At 46.7% G+C, this 23166-nt stretch overlaps 3 protein-coding genes across 5 annotated transcripts in view; 1 reads left to right on the top strand and 2 right to left on the bottom strand.

Annotated features, from left to right (window-relative positions):
• Positions 1-17879, bottom strand: part of tbcd (tubulin folding cofactor D) — a 29055-nt gene extending 11176 nt beyond the window's left edge. The window contains exons 1-22 of one of the 2 annotated variants that reach the window (XM_061224416.1): positions 17745-17879; positions 17347-17544; positions 17151-17201; positions 16845-16942; positions 15905-16006; positions 15533-15679; positions 14636-14691; positions 13794-13926; positions 12568-12613; positions 11709-11841; positions 11380-11519; positions 11115-11175; positions 10777-10851; positions 10277-10371; positions 4515-4671; positions 1662-1719; positions 1534-1563; positions 1202-1287; positions 815-895; positions 566-639; positions 209-326; positions 48-108 (exon numbers count right to left, since the gene is read on the bottom strand). In XM_061224416.1, the coding sequence (XP_061080400.1) occupies positions 48-108; positions 209-326; positions 566-639; positions 815-895; positions 1202-1287; positions 1534-1563; positions 1662-1719; positions 4515-4671; positions 10277-10371; positions 10777-10851; positions 11115-11175; positions 11380-11519; positions 11709-11841; positions 12568-12613; positions 13794-13926; positions 14636-14691; positions 15533-15679; positions 15905-16006; positions 16845-16942; positions 17151-17201; positions 17347-17533 (1989 nt within the window). In that variant the 5' untranslated portion in view covers positions 17534-17544; positions 17745-17879. The remainder of the gene's footprint in view (positions 1-47; positions 109-208; positions 327-565; positions 640-814; positions 896-1201; positions 1288-1533; positions 1564-1661; positions 1720-4514; positions 4672-10276; positions 10372-10776; positions 10852-11114; positions 11176-11379; positions 11520-11708; positions 11842-12567; positions 12614-13793; positions 13927-14635; positions 14692-15532; positions 15680-15904; positions 16007-16844; positions 16943-17150; positions 17202-17346; positions 17545-17744) is intronic. The other variant, XM_061224417.1, reaches the window with a different exon arrangement.
• On the top strand, positions 5399-9790 carry LOC133114875 (zinc finger protein 750-like). Its single transcript, XM_061224560.1, has 3 exons — positions 5399-5466; positions 7868-9213; positions 9343-9790. Exons 2-3 carry the CDS (start codon positions 8033-8035, stop codon positions 9788-9790), a joined length of 1629 nt encoding a protein of 542 aa, XP_061080544.1. The 5' UTR covers positions 5399-5466; positions 7868-8032.
• Positions 17880-18211: 332 nt separating the features above from the next.
• Positions 18212-22696, bottom strand: LOC133114773 (ketosamine-3-kinase-like). Of its 2 annotated transcripts, none has more exons than XM_061224400.1 (6): positions 22340-22696; positions 20548-20699; positions 20184-20275; positions 19915-19997; positions 18999-19121; positions 18212-18910 (listed from the first exon to the last, which is right to left on the bottom strand). In XM_061224400.1, the coding sequence occupies exons 1-6, from the start codon at positions 22487-22489 to the stop codon at positions 18572-18574; spliced, it is 939 nt and encodes a 312-aa protein (XP_061080384.1). In that variant the 5' UTR covers positions 22490-22696; the 3' UTR covers positions 18212-18571. The 2 variants fall into 2 exon arrangements, with proteins under 2 accessions (XP_061080384.1, XP_061080385.1); XM_061224401.1 differs by lacking the exon at positions 22340-22696 and adding an exon at positions 22211-22284.
• Positions 22697-23166: the final 470 nt, after the last annotated feature.

Raw genomic sequence — 23166 nt, 5'->3', positions numbered from 1 at the left:
CACATTATGAGGCACTTCACTTTATAAAAGCATTCCTGCACACTGACCTTCTGGTGGATGACCTTTAACCCCTCCACACAGTCAGAAGGGAGGATGTCCGTCACCGGCCTGTAACAGAAGCAGCAGCCAAGGGCATAGCTTAAAAAAAAAACCACACTGGGATATATAAATACCTCTGTGCTCCATGTCGGGCTGAGCGTGCGGTTACCTGTCGGTCTGAGAGGTCAGTTTGTACAGGGCGTGAGTGATCTCAGCGCAAGCCAAAATGGCTCCATGCCGTTTCTGCATGTCCAGACCCGTTGCCATGGGCAGCAGCTGCGGCAGAACTGAAAGTGGAGATGGCCAGAAGAATTCTGCTTTTAAACTGATGTTGGATTACTCACAACTTTTCTGAAGACCCCATTCACCAGAGTAGGCCGTGTGTGACGACATCACTTACTCATGTTCGCCATGTGTGATGATATCACTCACTGGTATTGGCGACATGTGATGACATCACTCACCAGTGCTGGCCTTGTGTGATGACATCATTCACCAGTGTAGGTCACGTGTTATCATCACTCACCAGTGTTTGCCATGTAATCAGAAGCTTGTGGAGTCAGGTTGTGCAGGGCTTTAGAGGCCAGTTCCCGGATTCCCCTGTAACCAGCCAAACAAAATGCTTTTTAAAAAACAATTCTCTACACTTTCATCTATTCATGTTCTGATTTTTGATTATGTGCCAGTTACTTGTGTTATGTTTTTTTTTTATGGTGGGGGATGTGTTCTGGTGGTTAAACACTGGGCGCTAGGGTTGGTCAGAATCCAGTCTTACCCGTGCCAGTGATAGACCTTTCTGCCCGCGAGGTGGTCGATTAAAGGCCTGGTGTATTCTGGGAAGCTTGCGATGTACACGCTGTGGGGAGGAGCAAAGGAACGGTGAGGAGGACAGGTTAGGTCGCCACGGCAACACGCAATCCTCTTAGAGAACAGGATGAGAATGTTCCTGTCATTGACGGCTGGTTGGCATTCACCGTCCCACCGAGGATATGAGCGCTTTGACGCAGATAGGGTCACTTCTGTGAGGTTCTATCTTTAACAGACCCTCACTCGCCCACATATACAGCAGTTTGGAGAGCGCAGGCATGATTCCCATTGACACAGAGTCCTATCTGCCGTTCAGGTAACAAAAATGGGTGCAGTGCAGCCTCTGCTCTCTCACCTGATGCTCAGGTAGCAGTTGTTCAGGTTCCCCACAGCGAAGTAGTCAGCAGTGGTCAGGATATCGATACCATGGGGAAAGGTCCCCTGTAGAGAAACCACCAGACACTCATATTACTGCAATAACCCATGCATTTTAAACAGGAAACATTCACACACACAGTCCAAATAGTTCTCTGCAAATAAAAATATTACTATCTTTGTTACTTTGTTACGTGATGGAATAAGAGTTAGGGATTCAGTGATTCTCAGGGAGTCAGAGTGAGTGATTCTGTGATTTTCGATGAAGACAGCGAGTCGTGTTTCTCAACTGAAGTGTGGTTGCGTGCCTACCTGTCTCCCCACGTTCTCCTGGAAGGCTGCCTAGTAAGAAGAGGAAAAGAAGGCGAGTCATCACCATTTCATCCCATGCTATACCACCTCACTGCCTCAGAGGAAGATGTCAGATAAACGGGACTCACGGAGGCTGCTCTTCGACAGTTGATGTTCCGGTCAAACACGGCGGTGACCAGGAGTGCACTGCAGACAGAAGCACACAGACAGACATGATCAAAACATATCCGCATCATCTGAAGAAATTATGAAATTCATCAAACAAAATAAAATAAATCCTGCCATTACAGCATACTGGTGACTTGCGTAAGTCCATTACGATGGCTCTCTCTGATGTTACATTAATGGCATTTGATGTCATATCGACAGCACGACAAGGCATCATGGAAGAATGATTACCCAATGTGAGACTGAAGAGTGGGTTGGGAACCTTAATTCAGTACTTTGTAGAAGCCCCTTTGGCAGCAATTACAGCTTTGAGTGTTCTTGGGTAAGGCTCAACAAGCTTTGCACACCTGGATTTGGACAGTTTATCCCATTCTTCCGGGCAGATCCTCTCAAGCTCCGTCAGATTGGATGGGAAGCGTTTGTCAACTGCCATCCTCAGATGTCTCCACAGATGTTCTATGGGGTTTAAGTTTGGGCTTTGGCTGGGCCAGTGAGAGACGTCCTGAAGCCACTCCAGCATGGTCTTGGCTGTATGCTTCGGGTCATTGTCGTGCTGAAAGGTGAACCGTTGCCCCAGTCCGAGGTTGTCTTCAAGGACCGCTCTGGACCTCTCTCATTCTTCCCGAAATTCTGACCAGTCTCCCGGTCCCGGCTGCAGAGAAGCACCCCCATAGCATGATGGTGTCACCACCATGCTTAACCTGGGGAATGGTATTAGCCAGGTGATGAGCAGTGTCTGGTGTTCACTAGACATAGTGCTTGGTGTTCTGCCCAGAGAGTTCAATTTCTGTCTCCGACCAGATAATCTTTTTCCTCATGCTCTGACTCCTTTAAATGCAGTTTGGCAAACTCCAAGAGGGCCATCATATGCATTTTACTCAAGAGTGGCTTCTGACTAGCCACTCTACCACAAAAGCCTGATTGATGGAGTGCTGCTGGGATGGTCATTCTTCTGGCAGGTTCTCCCATCCCTGCAGAAGACTTCCGAAGCTCTGTTATCATTGGGTTCTTGATCAAGGCCCTTTTTGCCCAGTTACTCAGTTTGGCTGGATGGCCAACTCGAGGAAGAGTCCTAGTGGTTCCAAACTTCTTCCATTTGGTTTGGTTTTTATCCTGGCATGCAGTGTGAATTGTGGGACCTTGGATACACATACATGTCCAATCAATTCAATTTGCCATAGGTGGACTTTGGACTGCCACAGGAAATTGTCTGAAAATGTATGTAAATGAGAGATTTCAGTTTTTGATTTTTAATAAATTAGTTTAAAAATTCCAAGTGACTGTTGAGTTCTTGGTCACCTCCCTGACCAAGGCCCTCGTTTTAAAAACATGTTTTCACTTTGTCATTATGGGTTATTGATTTAGATTGATGGCCAAAAATTAAAGTTTTATCCATTTACAATAAAATCTACAACACAAAGGGTCTAAATACTTTCTGGAGCCACTGTATATATGTAAACTTATCTCAAACACACCTATAATCGTTTAAACATTTTGAAAAAGAGTTTGTTCTCAGCGCACTTGTCTCGGCCCCTTAGGCAGCGATTAGTCTTTCATCACGCGGGACAGGGGGGGTAATCAGATCTGCCCCCCGCTGTGCATGTCAGTGATTCAGGCGCTCCTGGGTTTCGGGGGCAGTAGGGGGGGCGCGGGGCGGCGTGTGAACCGCCCGGCTCGGTGTTCCCAGCGGGGTGGGGGCTGTCAGCGCGGGACGGCGGCCCTGAAACGGGGACAGGCCCCCGCACGTCCGCGCGCCTCGGTCCTGCAACGGCGAGTGAAACTGCCAGCAGTGCAGGCGAAACCTGGCAGCGCCTCCACGCTCGGCTCCGGGCAGGACCCAACACGTCACCGTGGGCGACGGCTCTGCTTGAGGGAGCGGGCTTTCGCGGCGGCTAACGGACGGACACGCTTCTACTTCAAGACATGCCGTAACATTACCGATAGCCTATATTTACCAAGTGAACTAGACGTGATGCTCAAGGCTATGGATGTCTATCGGGTTGTACCTTCATGCATCCGATCTGTGCTCTGATCTTTTCAGTTACCTTCGGTATGCACTTATTGTATGCCACTTTGGACAATGATATCCAAAGCAGCAATTAAATGTAAAGTAACATTCTAATGCTGATGTAACAAGCACTACTGATAATTGAGAACAAAGAAGTTCTAGACCATTGAAAGCATGTTGAAAAATGTCAACATGTCAAAAAACCTACTCTGTGTGGAACAAACAGAATGAGAGACAGCAAGGTTTCATGGGAAACTGGTGTATGCATATGTCCACATCACCAACGCACACACTCATACATGCTTATTGATACCAAAATATAAAATAGCAAATCTAAATAACTTATTTAGGTTTGTGTGAGAGAGAGAATGATTTTTCTCCCACCTCAGGGGCAGGAGTATCAACAGTGTGAGAAACAGAGCGTGTTTAAGTGAGTGTGGATGGGGCAGGACGGGTGGGGGGTGGGGGGGGTTTGTGTCAAGAAGTAAATAAGCTGAAACAGAACGGGAGTCATTTCCAGTAGAGGTGACAAAGCATTGCATCACACCACAGAATGAACTTACCCGTTTCCCCATAAGCAGGCGAGGCCCTGGTACCCTTACATCGACAGTACTGTATTTGAGCCAACAGGGTGTCCCCATAGGCTCGACAGGTGCCGGACTGTCCATTGACAGGATGCCTCGGCTGGCAACAACCATTTCCGGCAGTGAAAGAAGTGGGATAATAACCAGCAGGTATCTGGGAGAATCGATGGTTGCACGCTGCCTGCTGAGGGAGAGGTAAGAGCGAGGGAGAGGAGTGTTACCTGGCGATTTGCGTGACGAAGGGCTTGAGCTCGGGCGGCTCATAGGCGCGGGCGAATGCCCAGCAGACGTAGCAGGCAGCATCTCTCACGTTGGATCCCACGCTGCACGCTCCCCTCTTCTCATCATACGTCAGGGCCTTCAGGATGAGGGGCACCACTGGGGGGCAGAGAGACACCTCAATCACAGCCAGCAGTACACCTCTATCAATCACAGCCGGCACCACCTTTACACACTACACCTCTATCAATCACAGACAGCCGTACACCTCTATCAAACACAGCCAGCAGTACACCTCTATCAAACACAGCCAGCAGTACACCTCTATCAAACACAGCCAGCAGTACACCTCTATCAATCACAGCTAGCACCACCTTTACACACTATACCGTTACTTTAAACCACAAAACACATTCACGTAGGCAAACGCACCTCTCTCCTGCCTTTCACATACACACACACACACACACACACACACACACACACACACACACACACACACACACACACACACACACAGCCTTCTCTCCCTCTCTCACACACAGACACACCTCTCTCCCTCACTCTCACACACAGCCTGCTCTACCCTCTCTGACACACACACACACACACACACACACACACACACACACACACACACACACACACACACACACACACACACACACACACACACACACACACACAGCCTTCTCTCCCTCACTCTCCTCTCTCACACACACAGGTACAGGTGGGTGCAGCAGCTGTTGTAAGTGTGATTCAAGGCTGGACTCAGGTGCACAAGCACAGCCTCAGGGCCCCACTGCATGAGAGGAAGCCCTGCCCAGTGGGACCGCCAATCAGAGCGAGAGACTCTCGAGAGAGACTGTTTTAGAAACACAGGACAGGTGCAGCAGACAGACTCTCGCAGCTGCTACCTGGAGGCTCTGGACCGGATAATAACCATCTCTACAGGTAAGACCCACTTGGGACTCCCTCCCTCTCATCACATCCACTGCTTCTGTCCAATTATACACACACAAACCAGGCAGTACACTACACACAGCTATGGACACACCATTCAGGAGCAAATATGTAGTGGTTGCGGAGACTAATAACTGTAAAATCAATATAGGCTAAAACCTAAACTGTTTCACATATGAGACTGTAGACCATAATTACAGAAGGCAATATCACTAAAAATAAAGAGAAAATCAAAGACTTAAAAGCTTCTTGGAAGTTGAATATGTTAAGAGCAGCATGCCCAAGCTTGTGAAATGGAGTACTGGGATGAGATCCTGGCTGGGCAGACAAGCCAAAGTGGTTTTATTGCGGTGACAGCGTACGATAGGCTGACATACAGTACTACGCAAAAGATGCTTTCAAAAATAATGAAATGAAGTTTTTAATATGGAAAGATTTGGAGTAAATAGTTAAACGCCTACTCACATCAGTATTTGTTATGACCACCCTTTCCCTGTAAAACGCAATGAATTCTCTTTGGTACACTGTCCTGCACTGTCCTGTCTGGTTTGTTGTTGTAAAATATTGGAGAACTTGTCACAGACTTTAGCTGTCTCGCATCCTTCTGGCTACCCAATAATCGCAGACAGCCTTGATCAAGTTCATTTGAAAAGTAGTCCATTACTTAATATTCCATTTTATCTAAAGAAATATATAAAAATGTATCTGCAAAATTACATTATTGGGAAAATGAATGTTTGGAAATCTCCAATTGCTCTTCTAACTGACGCATTAATAACTAACTAACTAAATAAATAAATAAAACAAACAAATAATGAAGACCAAATTTAAATTTGAAAAATCTAGGTGCCTGAGACGCATGAGTCTTTATGCAGATCTATATTCTGGACGTTGATATGATTACTAGATAATTTTTTAAAATGTAAATATTATTATGCATTTTTTGAGGGTATCTGACACAGCTCAGAAAGTGCTAAAGATTGGCTGGGGATTAACCTTTCGACTCTGTAATCGTGCCTTGTGAAACAGGACGCTCTGGTTGCTTAGATGCCACAGACTTCAGAGTTTCTGTGGTTCTGCTGTATCCTATTCTCCGGTGTCACAGCTGTGATCATTGTGAATGACACTGAACATGGTGACCTTGTACAACGACCAAACTACAATGAAATTCAGATGAAGCCACGAAGGCAGTTCACTGTAGTCTAAAGCCAATTGCGAAACCCAATTTAACACACACACACACAGACCTGTTAAAATATACCCCCTCTGAGAACATACACGTGTTCACTCCTGTAAGAAATTGTACGTATCTCTGAAAATGTTTCACAGTGACATGATAAAGAAAACGATGTAAACCACTGATTCAGGTTTCACCGTTTATGAAATCGGTACTGTCACTCACAAGTCAGATAGTAACGCTCATGTTTCCCAAAACTTTTTTTCCCAAAAAGCGGTGTTTCCTCTCTGAGGGAGAGAGGGAACAGGGTTTCTCCCAGAAACCCTGTGGGTGTGGGATCAATGCCACGCATCTGAGCTCATGGGAAGCAGGAGGCTGTAGTTTCTCACGCCTGGAGCTCTAGTTTCAGTGAGAGGGACAAGTCGCTACAGGCTACTACTACTACTACTACACACACTACGCCCTATTCACACTACACCATAGATCCATCTGACAGATACACACCAGATTACACTGCATACATAGTATATCTACCTGCCAGATCTACACAGAATTACACTATATTACATACATCCATCTGTCAGATACTTAGACTGTAATGTGGTGTGTATTTTTTGTCTTAGCTCTGTACTTCCAGCACATTGGATTTGAAATTAAACAATGAATATGAAGTAAAAGTGCAGATTGTGAGCTTTAATTTGAGGGTATTTACTTACACATTGACTATCATTTAAGGAATTACAAATTAACAACTAACAAATTAACAAAGTAACTTGAATAACCCTACTGTATTTAGTACTTGTAAATCCTTTGCATTCAATGATTGTCTGAAGTCAAGTGATGCTCTACCAGGCCTGTTTTGGGGGCTTTTTGCCTCCAGGCTTGTCTTCAGCAAGTGAAACGCATGTTCAGTTGGATTCAGGTTGGGTGATTGACATGGCCATTCATTCCACTTTTTAAGCCCTGAACTCCTTGGATGCTTGAGCAGCATGTTTAGGGTCATGGGCCTACTGTAAGGTGAAGCATCATCCAATGGGTTTTGAGGCATTTGGGCGTATCTGCGCAGATAAAAGGATTTTGTACACTTCATAATTCATCAACCACTAGAGGCAAGTTGACCTCAGTTCACAATGTTGACAGGAAAAAATGAACGGAGTGCAAATTCTATTCCAGTGCATTGACAATGGTCTCACAAACCTTCTGCCCCCCCCACAGGCCTGGAGAAACAGACGTGAGGGCCTGAATCAGGGACAAAGAACCGTTTCCAAGCCTTGGCTCTCTGGGATCTGAAAAGGTACTTTGGAATTCAGAGAGCTTCTTCGCTTGACTTTATCACCCGACCGAAAAGAGAGAAAGAGAAAGAGCTGGACGGTGGGGAAAATGAAAACCGGTAGTAGATACCAGGCACGCAAGCCCAAGCGGCCGCACTACGTGCCCTGCCCGCCGGGTAAGCCCTTCAAGTACCACTGCTTCCAGTGTCCCTTCACTTGCAACGAGAAGTCCCACCTCTTCAACCACATGAAGTATGACCTGTGCAAGGACTCCATCTCCCTGGTGACCAGGCTCCACAGGGGCACAACGAGGCCGGAAAAGACCCCTGCCTCCAGGCCTGCGCCCCGCCCGACCAAGAAGCCCCCCTCGGGCAGCCCAGCGTCGACGAGGGGAGGGGAGAAAGGGCGGGAGAAGGAGCCTGTTTTTCCCAGGGATGTGGAAAGTCCCAGCAGACCACGACCAGAGTCGCAGAAAGAGGGCGAGGAGATGCGGTCGTCCTTCATAGGGGTCCCCTCAGCCTTTTCGAGAGTCCCAGCACGCAACGAGGAGATGACCCCCACGGAGACCCCAGGAGAGAACCCCTTCCTCCCTGTCCTCTCACCTCCATTCTACCACCCAACCCTCACTTGGGGGCACCCCACAAACTTCCAACGTGAAGATTCCACAAAAGGCAACTACCCACCCTCAGTGACACCAGGGCACCCAAATTTTGTATTCCCTGCTGGACACCATCTTCCCATCTACCACCGTTCTGTCCTGCCCTGGGACACTGACACGACCCACTCCCTGGACCCCCGGGGGTCCCTATATCCCACCCCTTCACCCCTCCAACTCGCAGAGCTCCCACTTGGGTACTACCACTCCCTCCTTCAAACCCCTCTGCACCACTCCGGGCTTCACTACACCCCAAAGCAGCTGCCCCACCCCAACCAAGAATCGGGGCATAACAGTCACCCATGGCTGGTTTACCCTCACTCACACTCGAAGGGAGACGCTCGATCTGCCCCGACCTTGCCAGCCCATTGGGGGACGGGTGGAGGTGAGTGGGCATGGCCTGGGGGCCAGAACTGGGGTGAGGGGTGGGAGTCTGGGATGAGCCCCAGAGAGGCGTGCTCGGCCGGGGGTTCTCCAGACCGGCCCGACCAGAGAGAAACAGATACCCCACTCTGTCCCTCGGGAGAAGAGAGCCAGACGTCAACCAACCAATCAGGACACAACATGAAGCCAATCAGATGGTCATTCTGCTCTGTGAGCTCACAGCAAGGGGACACTGAGCTGCAGACGGAGAGGTAAGACACAGACTAGAATACGGTAGAATACTTCCCAGGCAAAGTAAGGTTCATGAAAAGTAACACTGCAACACTGGTTACAACAATGTCAAATGTCTTTCCTGACTTTTCCTTGATTCTCTCTCTCAGATCAGCAGGGGGCAGTTTGGGGCACCCGATCTTTTCCAGTGCAGAAGAGGAGGAGGAGGATGAGTCTCCTCTAAACCTCTCTACAAAGGACTGGACTGAGGAGAGCATTAAAGACTTCCAGACCAGCAGGGGGCGCCATCCGAGCCAGGACCTGAGAGAGACCCTCTGCCAGGCCGTGGCGTCCAGCCTCCATTCTCCAGATGGAGAGACGAGTGAGGACCGGAGACGCACGGCTGCCATCGCTCTCTGTCAGCTAGCTGTCTCCTGCTGCGACCACCTAAACAGTGCAGCTACGCCCTCTACCTGCGGGGAGGCTGCTGCTTCTGCACAACAAAGCCCCAAGGTCCACCGCCCATTCCAGCAGCACACAAAGAGACCAAAAACAGTAGAGCTCTACCCAGCGCTCGAGCTGACATCCTTGCTCCTGATAGGTGGTGACAGAGCATGATGGCCAATCAGCATCCACACTGACTTTAATGTGGAGAAACACTGAACAATGCCACAGGACTCGAGAGAACTCTTTGACAATGGTTTCTATGGACACAACGGTTTCCTTGGACGCTGGTTTCTGTGCACACAAGTGAGAATGTGGGATACTAACGCAAATGAGTACACCAACTTTGAGGCACTGATTAAAGAAGCATTTAGCATTTTCGTGTCATTGGAGCATTGAGGACAACTTACCTTAAAACAATTTTTGGACAGCATTATGTACATGGTATTTCTGTTTTTTACGACACAGGCTGTAGTCTTATGATGTAACAGTACTGTTAGAGGCACATGGTGAAAGGTGAAAGAGAAGATGTCTACCAATTTAAACATTAATAAACAAAAATAAGTAAAGGTGACATGAAGGTTTTGACTAAACACAGCAAAAAAACGAAATGTTTTTTATTGTAACAGGTGACTTGGAGAGGGGACTTGGTGTACTTACCGTCAGGGAGGCGGGTGGGCAGCAGCAGGCCCCTCCTGCCCAGCTCAGCCAGGGCCAGACAGCCACCGTGCCAGGCGTTATCCGTCTCCTGGAAGCTGAAGCACAGAGAGACCCATCAGAGTAGAGCCCACAGAGCTGTCCGCTCAGATATTTAGCAGAAGCTTTTGCATTTCTACACAACATCCACTTGTACAGCTGTTCATGTTAAGTACCTTGTCTCAGAGGAACTACCCTAACCATTGTCACCTACACTGCCACTGCCGACACTCAAAATGGATAACGTTTTCCTCTTTCCATTAACATGACCTCAAACACTGTGGTTCAAGGAAGCCATTTCGCATCAGGTAACACACCGCATGTGCACTTAGGTTATGCTGGTTGAGGTCATCACGATTGTTGATTACAACCGGCATGCACACCTACAGACAGGCACATCTACATGTCCAACGTTGTGGACCAGGTCGGGGCTGGTTTATGGTTCCCATGGGTGTAGAGCTCACCTGAAACAGTCCAGTACTGAGCCCACCACCTCGTCTGCCAGGTCCTTAGGGAGTCTGCCTGTCACCCGCCCGACCCTGGAACACACCCAGAGTAATCAGAGGCACAATCTCATTCAACCAGAGCCATCTGAGAAACAAGCTCACTCACCCAGAAACACACCCAGAACCATCAAACAATAAAACATCTGTATTGATGAACAGTTGTCTCAGCAAAGATGGAAAGGTATTAGCTCCACCCACTGTTTGAGGAGATTGTGTCGAAATAAGAGACTGAAGTGCCTGTTCTATTAGCAGATATCATCTCAGAGATGATGAACAGAGATGTGGGGAAATCTCACCCTTTGGCCGCAGACCAGCGCACGATGGTCTCCTTATCCTTAAGGCCCACCAACAGTTGTTCTGGGAGGGTGGGAAAGACAAGTGGTTGAGCTTCATAACAATCCGTAGTTAATATTTACAGCACATTTTTTTGTGGTCCAATTAGAAAGCGAGGTCTTCAGTGAAACATCTCGCTCTTACGACTTCAGTCCAACCAGGACTTGAGCTCAAATCCCCGAGGCCTACCTACAGTGCGGAGGGACAGGGCGGGAAAACGAATCGTACCGATGACGTTCTCGATCTCCTCCGGGATGTCGTAGTCCTCGTCTGGGCCTGGTTCAGAGTCAGCCTGGGGGTTCTGAGCCTCTGAGGCCTTACTGGGTTCGGACAGATTGGCAGCCAGGGACCGGCTCCCTCTCTGGTACCTGAGAGTAAGAGTTTGTGTCAGAAAAAAGACGACAATTAGCCAATGTACAGAAGAAATTTTGAACTAATTACAGGGCTTTGGGACGGTGAAAATCTTTCAATTTATTCAAACGAGTCATCATTGCAGCCATTCCCATTACGAGGTTAATGAAAGCTCACTTGCTCATTACCACACCCCACCCCCTCACCTCCATTTGGCCAGTCGGGGCTTGAGGAAGGTCAGGCCCAGTCTCTGCACCAGCTTCACCCCCAGTTTCCTCAGCATGGCCTGGTTACTCTCCGCCAGCCGGCGCTGGTCCAGGCACCGCAGCACAGTCGGGGCTGTGGGAACGGAGTGCAAACGTTACAGCAACGTCAGCCCAACGTCACAGCACCCACAAACACCAACGTTCAGGAAACCCCACGCCAACGTTACACCAACCTCACACCAACCTCACGCCAACCTCACGCCAACCTCACACCAACCTCACGCCAACCTCACGCCAACTTTACACCAACCTCACGCTAACGTTACACCAACCTCAAGCCAACGTTACGCCAACCTCAAGCCAACTTTATGCCAACCTCACGCCAACCTCAGCCAACGTTACTCCAACCTCACACCAACATTACGCCAACCTCACATCAACATTACACCAACCTCACACCAACGTTACGCCAACCTCGCACCAACGTTACACCAACCTCACGCCAACGTTATGCCAACCTCACACCAACGTTACACCAACATTACACCAACCTCACGCCAACATTACACCAACATTACGCCAACCTCACGCCAACCTCACGCCAACATTACACCAACCTCACGCCAACGTCACACCAACGTCACGCCAACCTCGCACCAACGTTACACCAACGTTACACCAACCTAACGCCAATGTTATGGCAGCATCACACCAACGTTACGCCAACCGTAGGGCATCCTCATGCCCTACATTATGGCAGCCTCGGCGGAACTTGCAGTGAGGGGGGTTCAAACTCCCGGAGAAGGGGTTTTGACCGAGCGGAGGGGGAAATTCGGCTGAGCGCAGCAGGGGAACTCACCGTACTGCAGGAAGTCCTCCCTCTTCCCGTGCTTAAATAGCTGAGCCTGGAGGGGGAACAAAAGGTCAATGGTCAGGCGTTACGCAAACGCAGCGGAACGTCTGTATGTTCAGGCAGGCCTTCAGGCGCTCCAGGGTCCTGAAGAAGTGAAACACGTCCAGATCCGGGAGGACTCAGTCAGGGAAGAGCGAACAGGAGATTCAAATTCACAGATCTCAAAACAGAGAGGTCATGGGGACACTCAATAATAATATGTGGGTCAGGAACCGTTTTTCCGTTGAAAAATTTGCCTGTTAAGCACTCTCCTCCGTTTCACCGTTTGACTATTACACAGATCATCAAAAAGAGGGACCAGTAAACACACTGCCTAACTTTATTAAGGTCTCTTTTCCCCCATCAATATACTTGGCAGTCCTTAGATGAACTCAAAAAGCCAGTTTCTTCACCCCAGGCTGTTCGGAACACACACAGCCAGAGTTAATTCAACTCTAGCAGAGTTCACATGAGTCCACCGTGGCCATAGTTTACAGAGTGGACTATGGCATGTGCTGTGTGTGAATATCCTAACATAGGGCCCTCTGCTCAGCAGGTTAATGAGTGTTCTACAGCACATACCTGTCTGTCGGATATAATAAACCCACGCAGGTGTTCATCTGGCTGCACCAGTGACTAAAATGGAGGAACCTGGCTGGTTGGCTACAGTGAGGACAGATGGGTTTCAATTCAGGCCTTCAAAGCTTTCAAACACACACACACACACACACACACACACACACACACACACACACACACATAACCGCTCACCATTTCATAAACACATACACCTGGCTTCTCCATCAACCATTTTAGATTCAGTCTCTAATGCCTGCTCGATATGCACAGCAAAAGCATGGAAAAGGACAACCGCAATAAGGCGTTTAAGAACAGACAGGTTAGGTTAATATCTCCGATGTCGGTCCCTTTCAGCACTTCAGAATAAAATGACTGCATCACCCGTGCCTGCAAAACTGGCAAAACCCAATGACAGAGCAATAGATGGGGGAGGGAAGAGGGAAAGGCAGGGGGATGAGGGGATTGGGGAGAGGGAGGGATCAAAAGGAGAGATAATAGACATAACTAAGGCAAATAAGGAGGGGGAAGGGAGAGCTTGGAGGTCTTTCATTTCTTCCAAAAAGCACGGTACGTGTCGTTGTGTTTACGATGGCGTTTTGGTGGGAGGGGCTCACCAGAGACTGCAGCACCCCGTCCAGAACCACCGTGCCCTCCATGGTCAGCTCGTTGCCCTGGGCAACCGTCGTCAGGCACCAGTCCAGGAAGTCCCCCAGTCGCTTCAGCTTGACATCCGGACGAGTCACAAACCTGCAGGACAGCGCACGCAATTGAAAGGACGCACAGTTGAAAAGGACAAGGGCAGAAATTGCCCATGAGCATGCAGGGCACATCAATTTCAAGCTGATTTAGCTGAATAAGGAGAAAAGGGCAGTGCCATCTAAACAGTACTGCTTTGCAGGTTATATATCTAATGCGGTGTGAAAACCGCATACAAAGCATACTACTCGTACTACATCTCAATGGAAATCAGCATTAAATTTGGTATGAGAAGTATAGTAGTATGCGGTTTCAAACACAGCCTAAGTTTTGGGACAGTGTAATCAGTATGACCTGCTGATACACACTTACTCGCAGTCAGTAAAAAAAAAAACCCAGAAGCACAAGACTGCCCCCTAGTGGATAAATGTATTACAGCTAACAAGTTTACTTGTATAGAATTATATTCATTGCTATTCCATTGACAATAAAACCTTTTTGCACAAGACCATTTTAGATTGGCGTAAGAATCTCTCATCTAATCTTTAGTTCAAACATCGTACAAACATTTTTCAAGCTGATGCCTGCACTGATCTTTGGTTCCATGCCTGCGGAAACGTGGTATGGCTGCAGTTTTTGCATTTATGCTTCCATTGGAGACGGTCTTCAGCATCATCAAGTAGCGGTCAAATATAGGTGGTTATTTGTCAACAAATGGGAGGAAAAACCCATATATATTCCAAATATATCCCAGACTCACTTTGAGACCAGTATGGAGGAGGCATCCCGGGACTTGTCACTGACAGTCAGGTATGACTGTGAATCACAGAACAAAAACAGACTGTCACTCAACCAATGAGACAATGTAGACCACAGCCCTAGAGAAGGAGCACTAGAGAACTCCACTAAGTGTGGCCAGTACTGCAGAGTTTCATTAGAATAAGGACCATAAAGATTAAATCCAGCCAAAATTATCCTTGACTCTACCTTAGTCCCCCCTCCTGATTTACCCCGCCCCCCCCTTCTGATACCCCTATCCCTGTCTAACCCCCCCCCCAAAAAAAAAAAAAAAAAAAAAAAAAAAAAAAAAAAAAAAATTGCACTTATAATGACGACTATATGTTTAGAACAGCAGTCCAGGTGTATTTTTCTTGTTCTGGATGTGATGCTTTGACTTGTGGTAGAACCTATGCACTTGTAAGTCGCTTTGGATTAAAAGCGTCTGCCAAATGACTAAAATGTAAATGTAAATGTAAATGTAAATGATTCTAATTCTTTAGAACTAATGAATTTCCAGGCTCAGCAAGAGAGCATATAGTGCAGACGTACTACTCACAGATTAAGAGCCCACCTTTCAGTGTTCAATAATACTAAAACGCAGATTCAACAAGTAGGAACTTGCTGTAACGTTTTACCTATCAGTATCCTGGAGTAAAGCATCTCTTTTTTTACTTGTATAGGAGTAATAAAGTTACTTTCAGCGCACTTATCCCTGGTTATGGGTTTGCACTTTGTTGTACGTCACTCGGGATAAGAGCGTCTGCCAAATGCCATTAATGTAATCTAATCCAGAGTAGGGTGGATGGCTTAGTTCAATACTCTAATTTTCTCCTTTACACAATTCCCAAAGAAGGGTGGGGCCTTCCCCCGTGGTTACCTTGGCGACAGCCAAGATGCGGTCCATGATTGGTTCTCTGGCCAGGCCAGGTTCAGAGGTCAGGTGGCCGTCCAGCCGGGAGAGGTCAAAGGGTATGAGGCAGGTCATGGAGAGCCAGAGGAGCAGCATGTAGCGTGTCTCCCATGTCTGAGAGAAACCAGAGAAACCACACATCTGTACACAACCAGCCATCCTTTTATACACAACTTCCACATGTGACAAGCAAACAAGACAGAGAAACTGCAGTGTTGCGCACAAATTCTAGGTATATTTTCATTAGGAACAAGCTAGAGACTGCGCATCACTAGCAAACTAGCCAAGCTACATCCGCAACATGTGAGATCACAATGGAGTTCTGCATCTCACTCTCACCTCATAATCTTTGGGATCCTGGCGGGTCAGTAGGTCCAGCACAGGCTGGACATCCGAGACTTCGTGAGGAAACAGCTGCATGAACACCTTGTGTCCTCGCACCTGTCAAGAGACAAACACCTGAGAGTAAATGCATGCAGACCATACTGGCGCACACGCACATCTATTCTCATATATGCACACATTCTTAAACCATCTCAGACACACATTCTCACAAACACGCAGACACATTACATTTTAGTCACTTAAACAGCACTAAAACCACCTCCAAAATTCTCTAATTTTAACAGAAAGTTGCCAAATATTAAAATACACAGTGGGGAAGTGTCACATATGACCCAAGTTGTTTGAGTACTAAGTGTCCTAGTGGTTCTCAAAAAGTAGCTGACCTTCTTGTCAGCTTTCACCAGACTGGCCATTCTCTTCTGACGTCTCTAAGTAACAAGGTGTTTTGGTCTGCAGAACTGCTTTTTTATTTGTTTTTCGCACCATTCTTTTCAAAGTCTAGAGTCTAGTATGCATGAAAATCCTAGGACTTCAGCAGTTTCACACCACCCTGTCCGCCACCAACAATCATTTCATTTAACTTCATTAACTGAAGCTCCTGACCCGTATCTACATGAGTGTATGCATTGCACTGCTGCGACACAATAGGCTGATTTGATAATCGCATTAATAAGTAGGGGTAATGAAGTAAAAATGTTTCTAATAAAGTGCTCGGTGAGTGTACATTATATTCCAGTCACTTGGCACAATATTATTCCACTTAGCGCTTACATTATTCCAAAAAAAGAAATTGCACAATCATTCACAATCTATCTCGCTCTCACACACACACACACACACACACACACACACACACTCAAATGCAGTAAAAAGGATGGAGGGGTGAGAATGACAGGACTGCAGGGGGCTCTGGCAGAGGGCAGGCCAGCCTCACCTTGGAGATGATGTACAGGAACTTAAAGCCCAAATGGACGAGCAGAGGGGGGGACTGCTCACTGCGGACCTGCTCCAGCAGCGTGTTCAACATCCACTCTGAGAGCGTAAAGCAGCGCTTATTACTGATCATAATGCATCACAACATGCACACACATTACTACTGATCATAACGCATCACAACATGTACACAGACATTACTAATGATCACAATACATCACAACATGTACACAGACGTTACTACTGATAATAATGCATCAATACTAATAGGCTGTGCGAAGATTGCATGTGTGGGGATGCCATTTACCAAGATGTGGGTCCAGAAGATGAGGCTGTTCCTGGTATCGGTCCATTATAACTGAAATGACAGGAGGGGTTCAAGATGTTAGCTATGCTATGTTAGATTAGCTATGTGCACGGCTGGATAATTTTAGGAAATGTCTGCTTGAAGTTGGAGGGGAGGGCCTCGCATACACCCGAAGTAACGAAATCACAATTCTCACCCAGGAACCGCTCGGTCACGGACTCCCTGTTTTTGATATCATTGTGCATCTCGGCGAGGCCGGTGATCAGCGCCCGGGTCTCGGAGCTCTCTGTGAAACCTCCCAGCAGGTTACACTGCGCGATTACGTCCGGCTCGCACACTCCGTCTTCCCCCTCACAACCATTCTCCATGTCGGCTAGGGCCATAATGCGGATAGCTTTAGAGAAAACATGTTATAAATACGCTGACAGCTCACAATTCAACCACAATCGAAGTAACTTCACGTTTGTTTTTATGGGAGTGTCTGGTGCGATGGCGCTTGTCCGTTTAGCAAGCTAGCAACCTAGCAGACTAGCTAAAACAAAGGCACGACACGGATAACACATATAATAAGAGACACTCCTGAACAGTACATACCTGGTTAACACAATGTATAACCAATTACACATAAGATGTAATTTCTGAATTTCAGGAATTTCTTTTGTAGCATCAACGAGTCACCCCTCGCGTTGTTATGAAGCTCCCGCGGTAACACATTGGTCTGAGTGTACGGAGAACATATTGGTACAAAACGGTAGGACAACTGAACAAACGCTTTTTTCGTCACTATTTTTCGTTGAAACTGAGGATAAGGCGCTAATTTGTTTATTGGCCTATAACTGCAACATACACAATCGTCGGTTACGTTTGGTTACGTTAATCTAATCTTGGATACTTTTCATGTTCTGCACAATTTTCAGTTGACAGACTTAAATAATGGAGTTATAACAATGTGCATAGTACTGTATATTGTTGTCAGTGTATGTTCTGACATTTTTGTATAATTTTAAAGTAATAAATAATAAAAACACTTATGACGTAACCATTAAATAATGAGCCACAAATTGCATGTAGTATTTTTATTTGCAAAGAACATTACTGTTTTTAATTACAATGCAATGTATAACCCCAGGATCATTTTTTCCCCATCACAGTCTGAATAGCATAACAACCCTGTTGTTGTCATCAGCTATTTAAACTATTTAAACTGAGTTCCCTCCCACAAGGGCCATCTGGAAGCCTTTAAAACTAGCATCTTTAAAATTAATCATCCCACTGAAAGGCACTGTCAGTTGTGTATTTATAATACTTTATAACAAAAAGAGCCCCTGTGCAAAATGGGCATTGTCAATTTAAAGACAAGCCCTGGGCTGCAGGCAGAGCGACGGGCAGCTTCCTTCAGGTCCATCAGGCAGAGACAAAGACTACTTAAGAAGGTTCTTCATTGTGCGCAGTGAGGCTTCCCTGTATTCACCACCAAAGTGGTTCCAGTGGTTGAGGTAGTTGAAGACCTGGTAGAGCTGATACCGTTTTTCAAACCCGGGCGCTTTGGGAATCTTCTTATGGTAGGCGGAGTAGAAGGAGCTGTCGAACCCCTCAAACATCACAGAGATGGTCAGTTCAAACTCGGTGTGGCCGTAGAAGGAGCAAGGGTCAAAGATGATGGGGCCGTCTGAGCTCTCAGCCACATTGTTCCCATGAAGGTCCCCGTGAAGCAGGGCGGGGTACACCTGCACCCCCTCATACATCTTGGGGATCATAGGCTTGGGGGAGAGGGGAGGGGCACATAGGTTCAGACACAGACATACTCCAATGGCAAACAATCTAAGCTTTGGGTTTTGAGTGAGTTACCTGCAGCTGAGTCCATAGTTCCTGCACCTCCCTGTCTCCACAGGACTGCTCCAACAGACCCAGCTGGTGCTGCAGCCTCTGCTGGGTGAAGAAGGCCACCCAGTCACTCTGCCAGTCATTCACCTGGGTGAACACAACACAAGAACCAGTCACTCTGCCAGTCATTCACCTGGGTAAACACAACAAAAGAACCAGTTATTCTGCCAGTCATTCATCTTGGTGAGCACAACACAGAAAATGTACTTGTAAGCTAGCACATACGGTAAAACAACACACTGGTGAAACGTTGCAAAAAACAACAAGTACTCAAAGGATACACAGAGTTCATGTACTGCATGCATTACATTACATTAATGGCATTTGGCAGACGCTCTTATCCAGAGCGACGTACAGCAAAGTGCAAAGTGCAAATAGCATACCCATAACTAAGGATAAGTGTGCTGAAAGACAAGTAAATAACACAAGTAAAGACAACAGTTAAGGTTTACAGGGAGGTAGGGAGGGGCGGAGAGAGGTGCAGCTTGAAGAGGTGAGTCTTCAGTTTGCGCTTGAAGGTGGGAAGAGATTCTGCTGTTCTGACTTCCACCGGGAGTTTGTTTCACCACTGTGGAGCCAGAACAGACCGTAGTCGTGAGCGTGAGGTGGAGGTTCGGCGAGGGGGAGGTGCCAGGCAGCCTGTGGAGGCTGAACAAAGAGGTCTGGCAGAGGTGTAGGGTCTGATGATCTTTTGGAGGTAAGCTGGGGCTGACCCCTGAACTGCTTGAAATTCAATGTTTTGAATTTGATGCAAGCCATGACAGGCAGCCAGTGGAGGGAAGTAAGCAGGGGGGTGACATGGGAGTGTTTGAGAAGGTTGAAGACCAGTCACTCTGCCAGTCTGAGCAGACCCAGGGTCAGTGCTCTGGGACCTGCTCACCTGTGGGAAGTAACCATAGCAGGTGGCAGTGTGATACCCATACTTCTCAATGATGGGAACATCAGACTGGCCCGATCCTTTCCCTGCAATAAGACAAACAAGACAGATGGTAAAAACTGAAATCAAACTTGAATTTAAAAATAAAAATAAATGACATAAATTTAAAACTCCTATTTATTTCTAAATTAAACTTAAGCCTAGCAGTGTGGACGGGCACTCTTTACCCTGAATGAAAAGCAGGAACTGATGCAGTGACTGATGTTAATTACCAACAGTTTGTTCTTCCTTGTCCCTCCGTTCTCTCTGCCTCTGATTGTGCAAGTGCAGATCAGCCAGCTGCTCCCCCAGCTGCGCAGAATATCTGCAACAACCAGCCAGTCAAGCACAAACTCACCACAGGGTAGAGCTTGGGATAACCCACTCTGTCCAACACTCACTCTCTTCAGGACAATGCCTAGAACACTTTCTGAAGGGGAATGTTGTAAAGTGGGTTTCCAGATGCGTAAAGTGGTCATTCCCTGTTTTGGAATTTTCAAGTGGAAAATGGTGTTATGGAACTAACACATGGCCCTGTCCATCGAGTAAAATAAACACACACACACCCACACACACACAGACTCAGAAGCAGCATACTTGTTCAGGCTCGTCATATCCAGATGGTCCATGACAAACACCGCACCACCAGTCTCAAGATCAATCACCTTCATTGGTTTTGGTACTTTCACTGTCTGTGTCTTCAAGATGGAATCCAAGCTGGCTGCTTCTCCGTCAAACATGAGCCTGGCCTTCCAGGGAGGTGGGAACAAATGCAAAATATTAGTACTGAGGGACCACTACCCAAAAGTAAGTGCCTACAACACAAGGGCTATGTTGAACAATATTATCTGTTACAACAATTATACCCAATGACCATTTTATTAGGTAACCTGTACACCAGGTTGTTAATGCAAAATTTTAATAAGCCAATCATGTGGCAGCAACTAAATCTATAAAAGCATGTAGACATGGTCAAGAGGTTCAGTTGTTTTTCAGACCAAATGTCAGAATGGGGAAGAAATGTGGAATGATTGCTGGTGCCAGACAGAAACAAAAACATCTAGTGAGAAGCAGTTCTGCGGACAGAAACACGTTGTTAATGAGAGAGGTCAGAGGAGAAGGGCCAGACTGGTCAAAGCTGACAGGAAGGTGACAGTAACGCAAATACGTATTACAATAGTGGTATGCAGAAGAGCATCTGTGAACACACAACGGCCTGTAGCGTAGTGGTTAAGGTAAATGACTGGGACCTGCAAGGTCGGTGGTTCTAATCCCGGTGTCGCCACAATAAGATCCGCGCAGCCGTTGGGTCCTTAACCCTGCATATGCAGGCTCCTGCATAGTCTAATCAACTGTACGTCGCTCTGGATAAGAGTGTAATAATGTAACGCGTCAAACCTCTAAGTGGAGAGGCTACAGCAGCAGAAGACCAATAACTCTAAGAAATGCCTAATGAAGTGCTCAGTGAGTGTAGATTGCATGGAGTTGTGCAACATGGTTGTCACTCAGATAAAATAAGCAACATTTATTGTTGCTATTGTTCAACATGCACTCTGAGGAAGCCCTTTGGCTGAAACATGTAAGCATGGGGCTGGTAATGCAGTGCCACCTTCCCTTTCCTTTTGCAATTATGCTTGTTTCTATTGAGGCTGAGCACCCAGATTAATTGTGGGAAGCGTTCTTGTTTTTTTTCTTCCTTTAAAATGTTTACAGCATTTTAATGGCATCAAAAACAGGAGTCGGAATAGTGATATTGTGATAACGGGGAACAGGCCAGTAAGCCCATCTTGGCTAACAATTTAATTTAAAAATGCTCCGTTTTATTTTGCAATGTAGTCAAAAAAAGACAGAACAAATCATTGCGAAAGGCACATACGGGGATAAATACTACACAGAAATCGAGTGAAAAGTGACATCGATCCAGGGACAGAACAACCCGTTCTTTTACAATATTGGGCCATATGGGGGGTGCACGTCAGTGTCACAATTTCACTGTTGTCAGCACTGTTGTGGCGGCGAGTCTCATGCCGTGAGAAACTGCGGCGATGAGCCCTACAGTTCTCCTTGTATCAGACCCAGGTACTGTAAGGGAATCCACGTATTCAAAAATACAGCGTTTTGTCACCACGACAACATAGCCGTTTCGAGAACCCAGTCAACGCCTTTCGCATGGAACGTGATTTTTTTTTTTTTGCGGCGGCGGCGCAAAAAAGGAAACAGATCACGCCATTTACTGACAAAAAAATGAAACATTTTTTACCAAGTTATCTAGCTGACACTCCATGCAATTGTCCAAATTCGCCACGCTTTAGCAGTGTACCTGTTCTATGTGATCAAAAACAACTAGCGCGACTGCGCACTACCGGGCAAAATTTCAAAAAGAAATAACCTGGCTCCTGTGGTTTATTTTCACAAAAACCCGTCCGCTGTCAATGTCGTAGCTCTGTCCCTCGCTGATGCAGCCCACTGCTGCATCGCCAGAGGCTTTCAGCATCGAAGTTCCCAGTTCTTTTTTAAGCAAGGCTTCCATGTTTGCCATATCGTTACAATAATAATGCCTGATGGGCCAGAAGGTATTTTTAAACGGCGTAATTACTGCTGTTGCAAGCTTTAAAATGGCAGTTGGAGACTAACAGGAGTGAAGTTAGAGACTACAGGTACTAATTTACTACATCGATTGAAACATGCCTATGTGGAGACTATCACGGGGTTTGTGACTATGAAAGAACGATTCGATGTTCCAGTTGCTATGCAGTTCTGCGGTGTGGGGTTGAAACCTGAGGTTGAACTTCAACTAAGCACACTGCAATTGGCCGGTAACGTTTTGGGAAGTGTTGTTTGCTGCGCCCAACTGAAGTCCCATAACAACGGATCAGCAAGTCTCCTGCTGTGAAGCTTCAGCGATAACACATTGGTCTGAATGTACGGAATATGTATTGTACAAAATGTTCCGACGACTAAACAAACGCTTTTCGTCAACTATGTTTGTATTGAAGGATGTGAGTTGTAAGGGCGTACGTTTCTTTACCCATACACAATGGTTGCTCCATTTAATATTCGTGTATTACAAATTTCATGCCAGTGTTACAGTACGTTCGGTTATGTATATTTACATTTTATGTGTATAACACTTTTTATATGCAGCTCAAGGTACTTAGAGATTAAAACAACAAGAGTTGGAACAATATACAGAGTATATTGTAAAAGTATAGATTT

The sequence above is a fragment of the Conger conger genome, chromosome 16 (assembly GCF_963514075.1).
Source record: "Conger conger chromosome 16, fConCon1.1, whole genome shotgun sequence".
Taxonomy (NCBI): Eukaryota; Metazoa; Chordata; class Actinopteri; order Anguilliformes; family Congridae; genus Conger; species Conger conger.
Note: the sequence above shows the minus strand (reverse complement) of the source record. Positions and strands in the feature narration are given on the sequence as shown.

Bases quoted from the DNA above. Each gene is read 5' to 3' on its own strand.
- LOC133114875 (XM_061224560.1), top strand. From the start codon at position 8,033: ATGAAAACCGGTAGTAGATACCAGGCACGCAAGCCCAAGCGGCCGCAC. The intron at 9,214-9,342 runs GTAAGACACAGA...TCTCTCTCTCAG, and splicing joins ACTGAGCTGCAGACGGAGAG to ATCAGCAGGGGGCAGTTTGG.
- LOC133114773 (XM_061224400.1), bottom strand. From the start codon at position 22,489: ATGGCAAACATGGAAGCCTTGCTTAAAAAAGAACTGGGAACTTCGATG. The intron at 20,700-22,339 runs GTTATTTCTTTT...CCTCCCTGGAAG, and splicing joins AAATAAACCACAGGAGCCAG to GCCAGGCTCATGTTTGACGG. The intron at 19,122-19,914 runs GTGAGCAGGTCC...GTGTTCACCCAG, and splicing joins GCTATGGTTACTTCCCACAG to GTGAATGACTGGCAGAGTGA.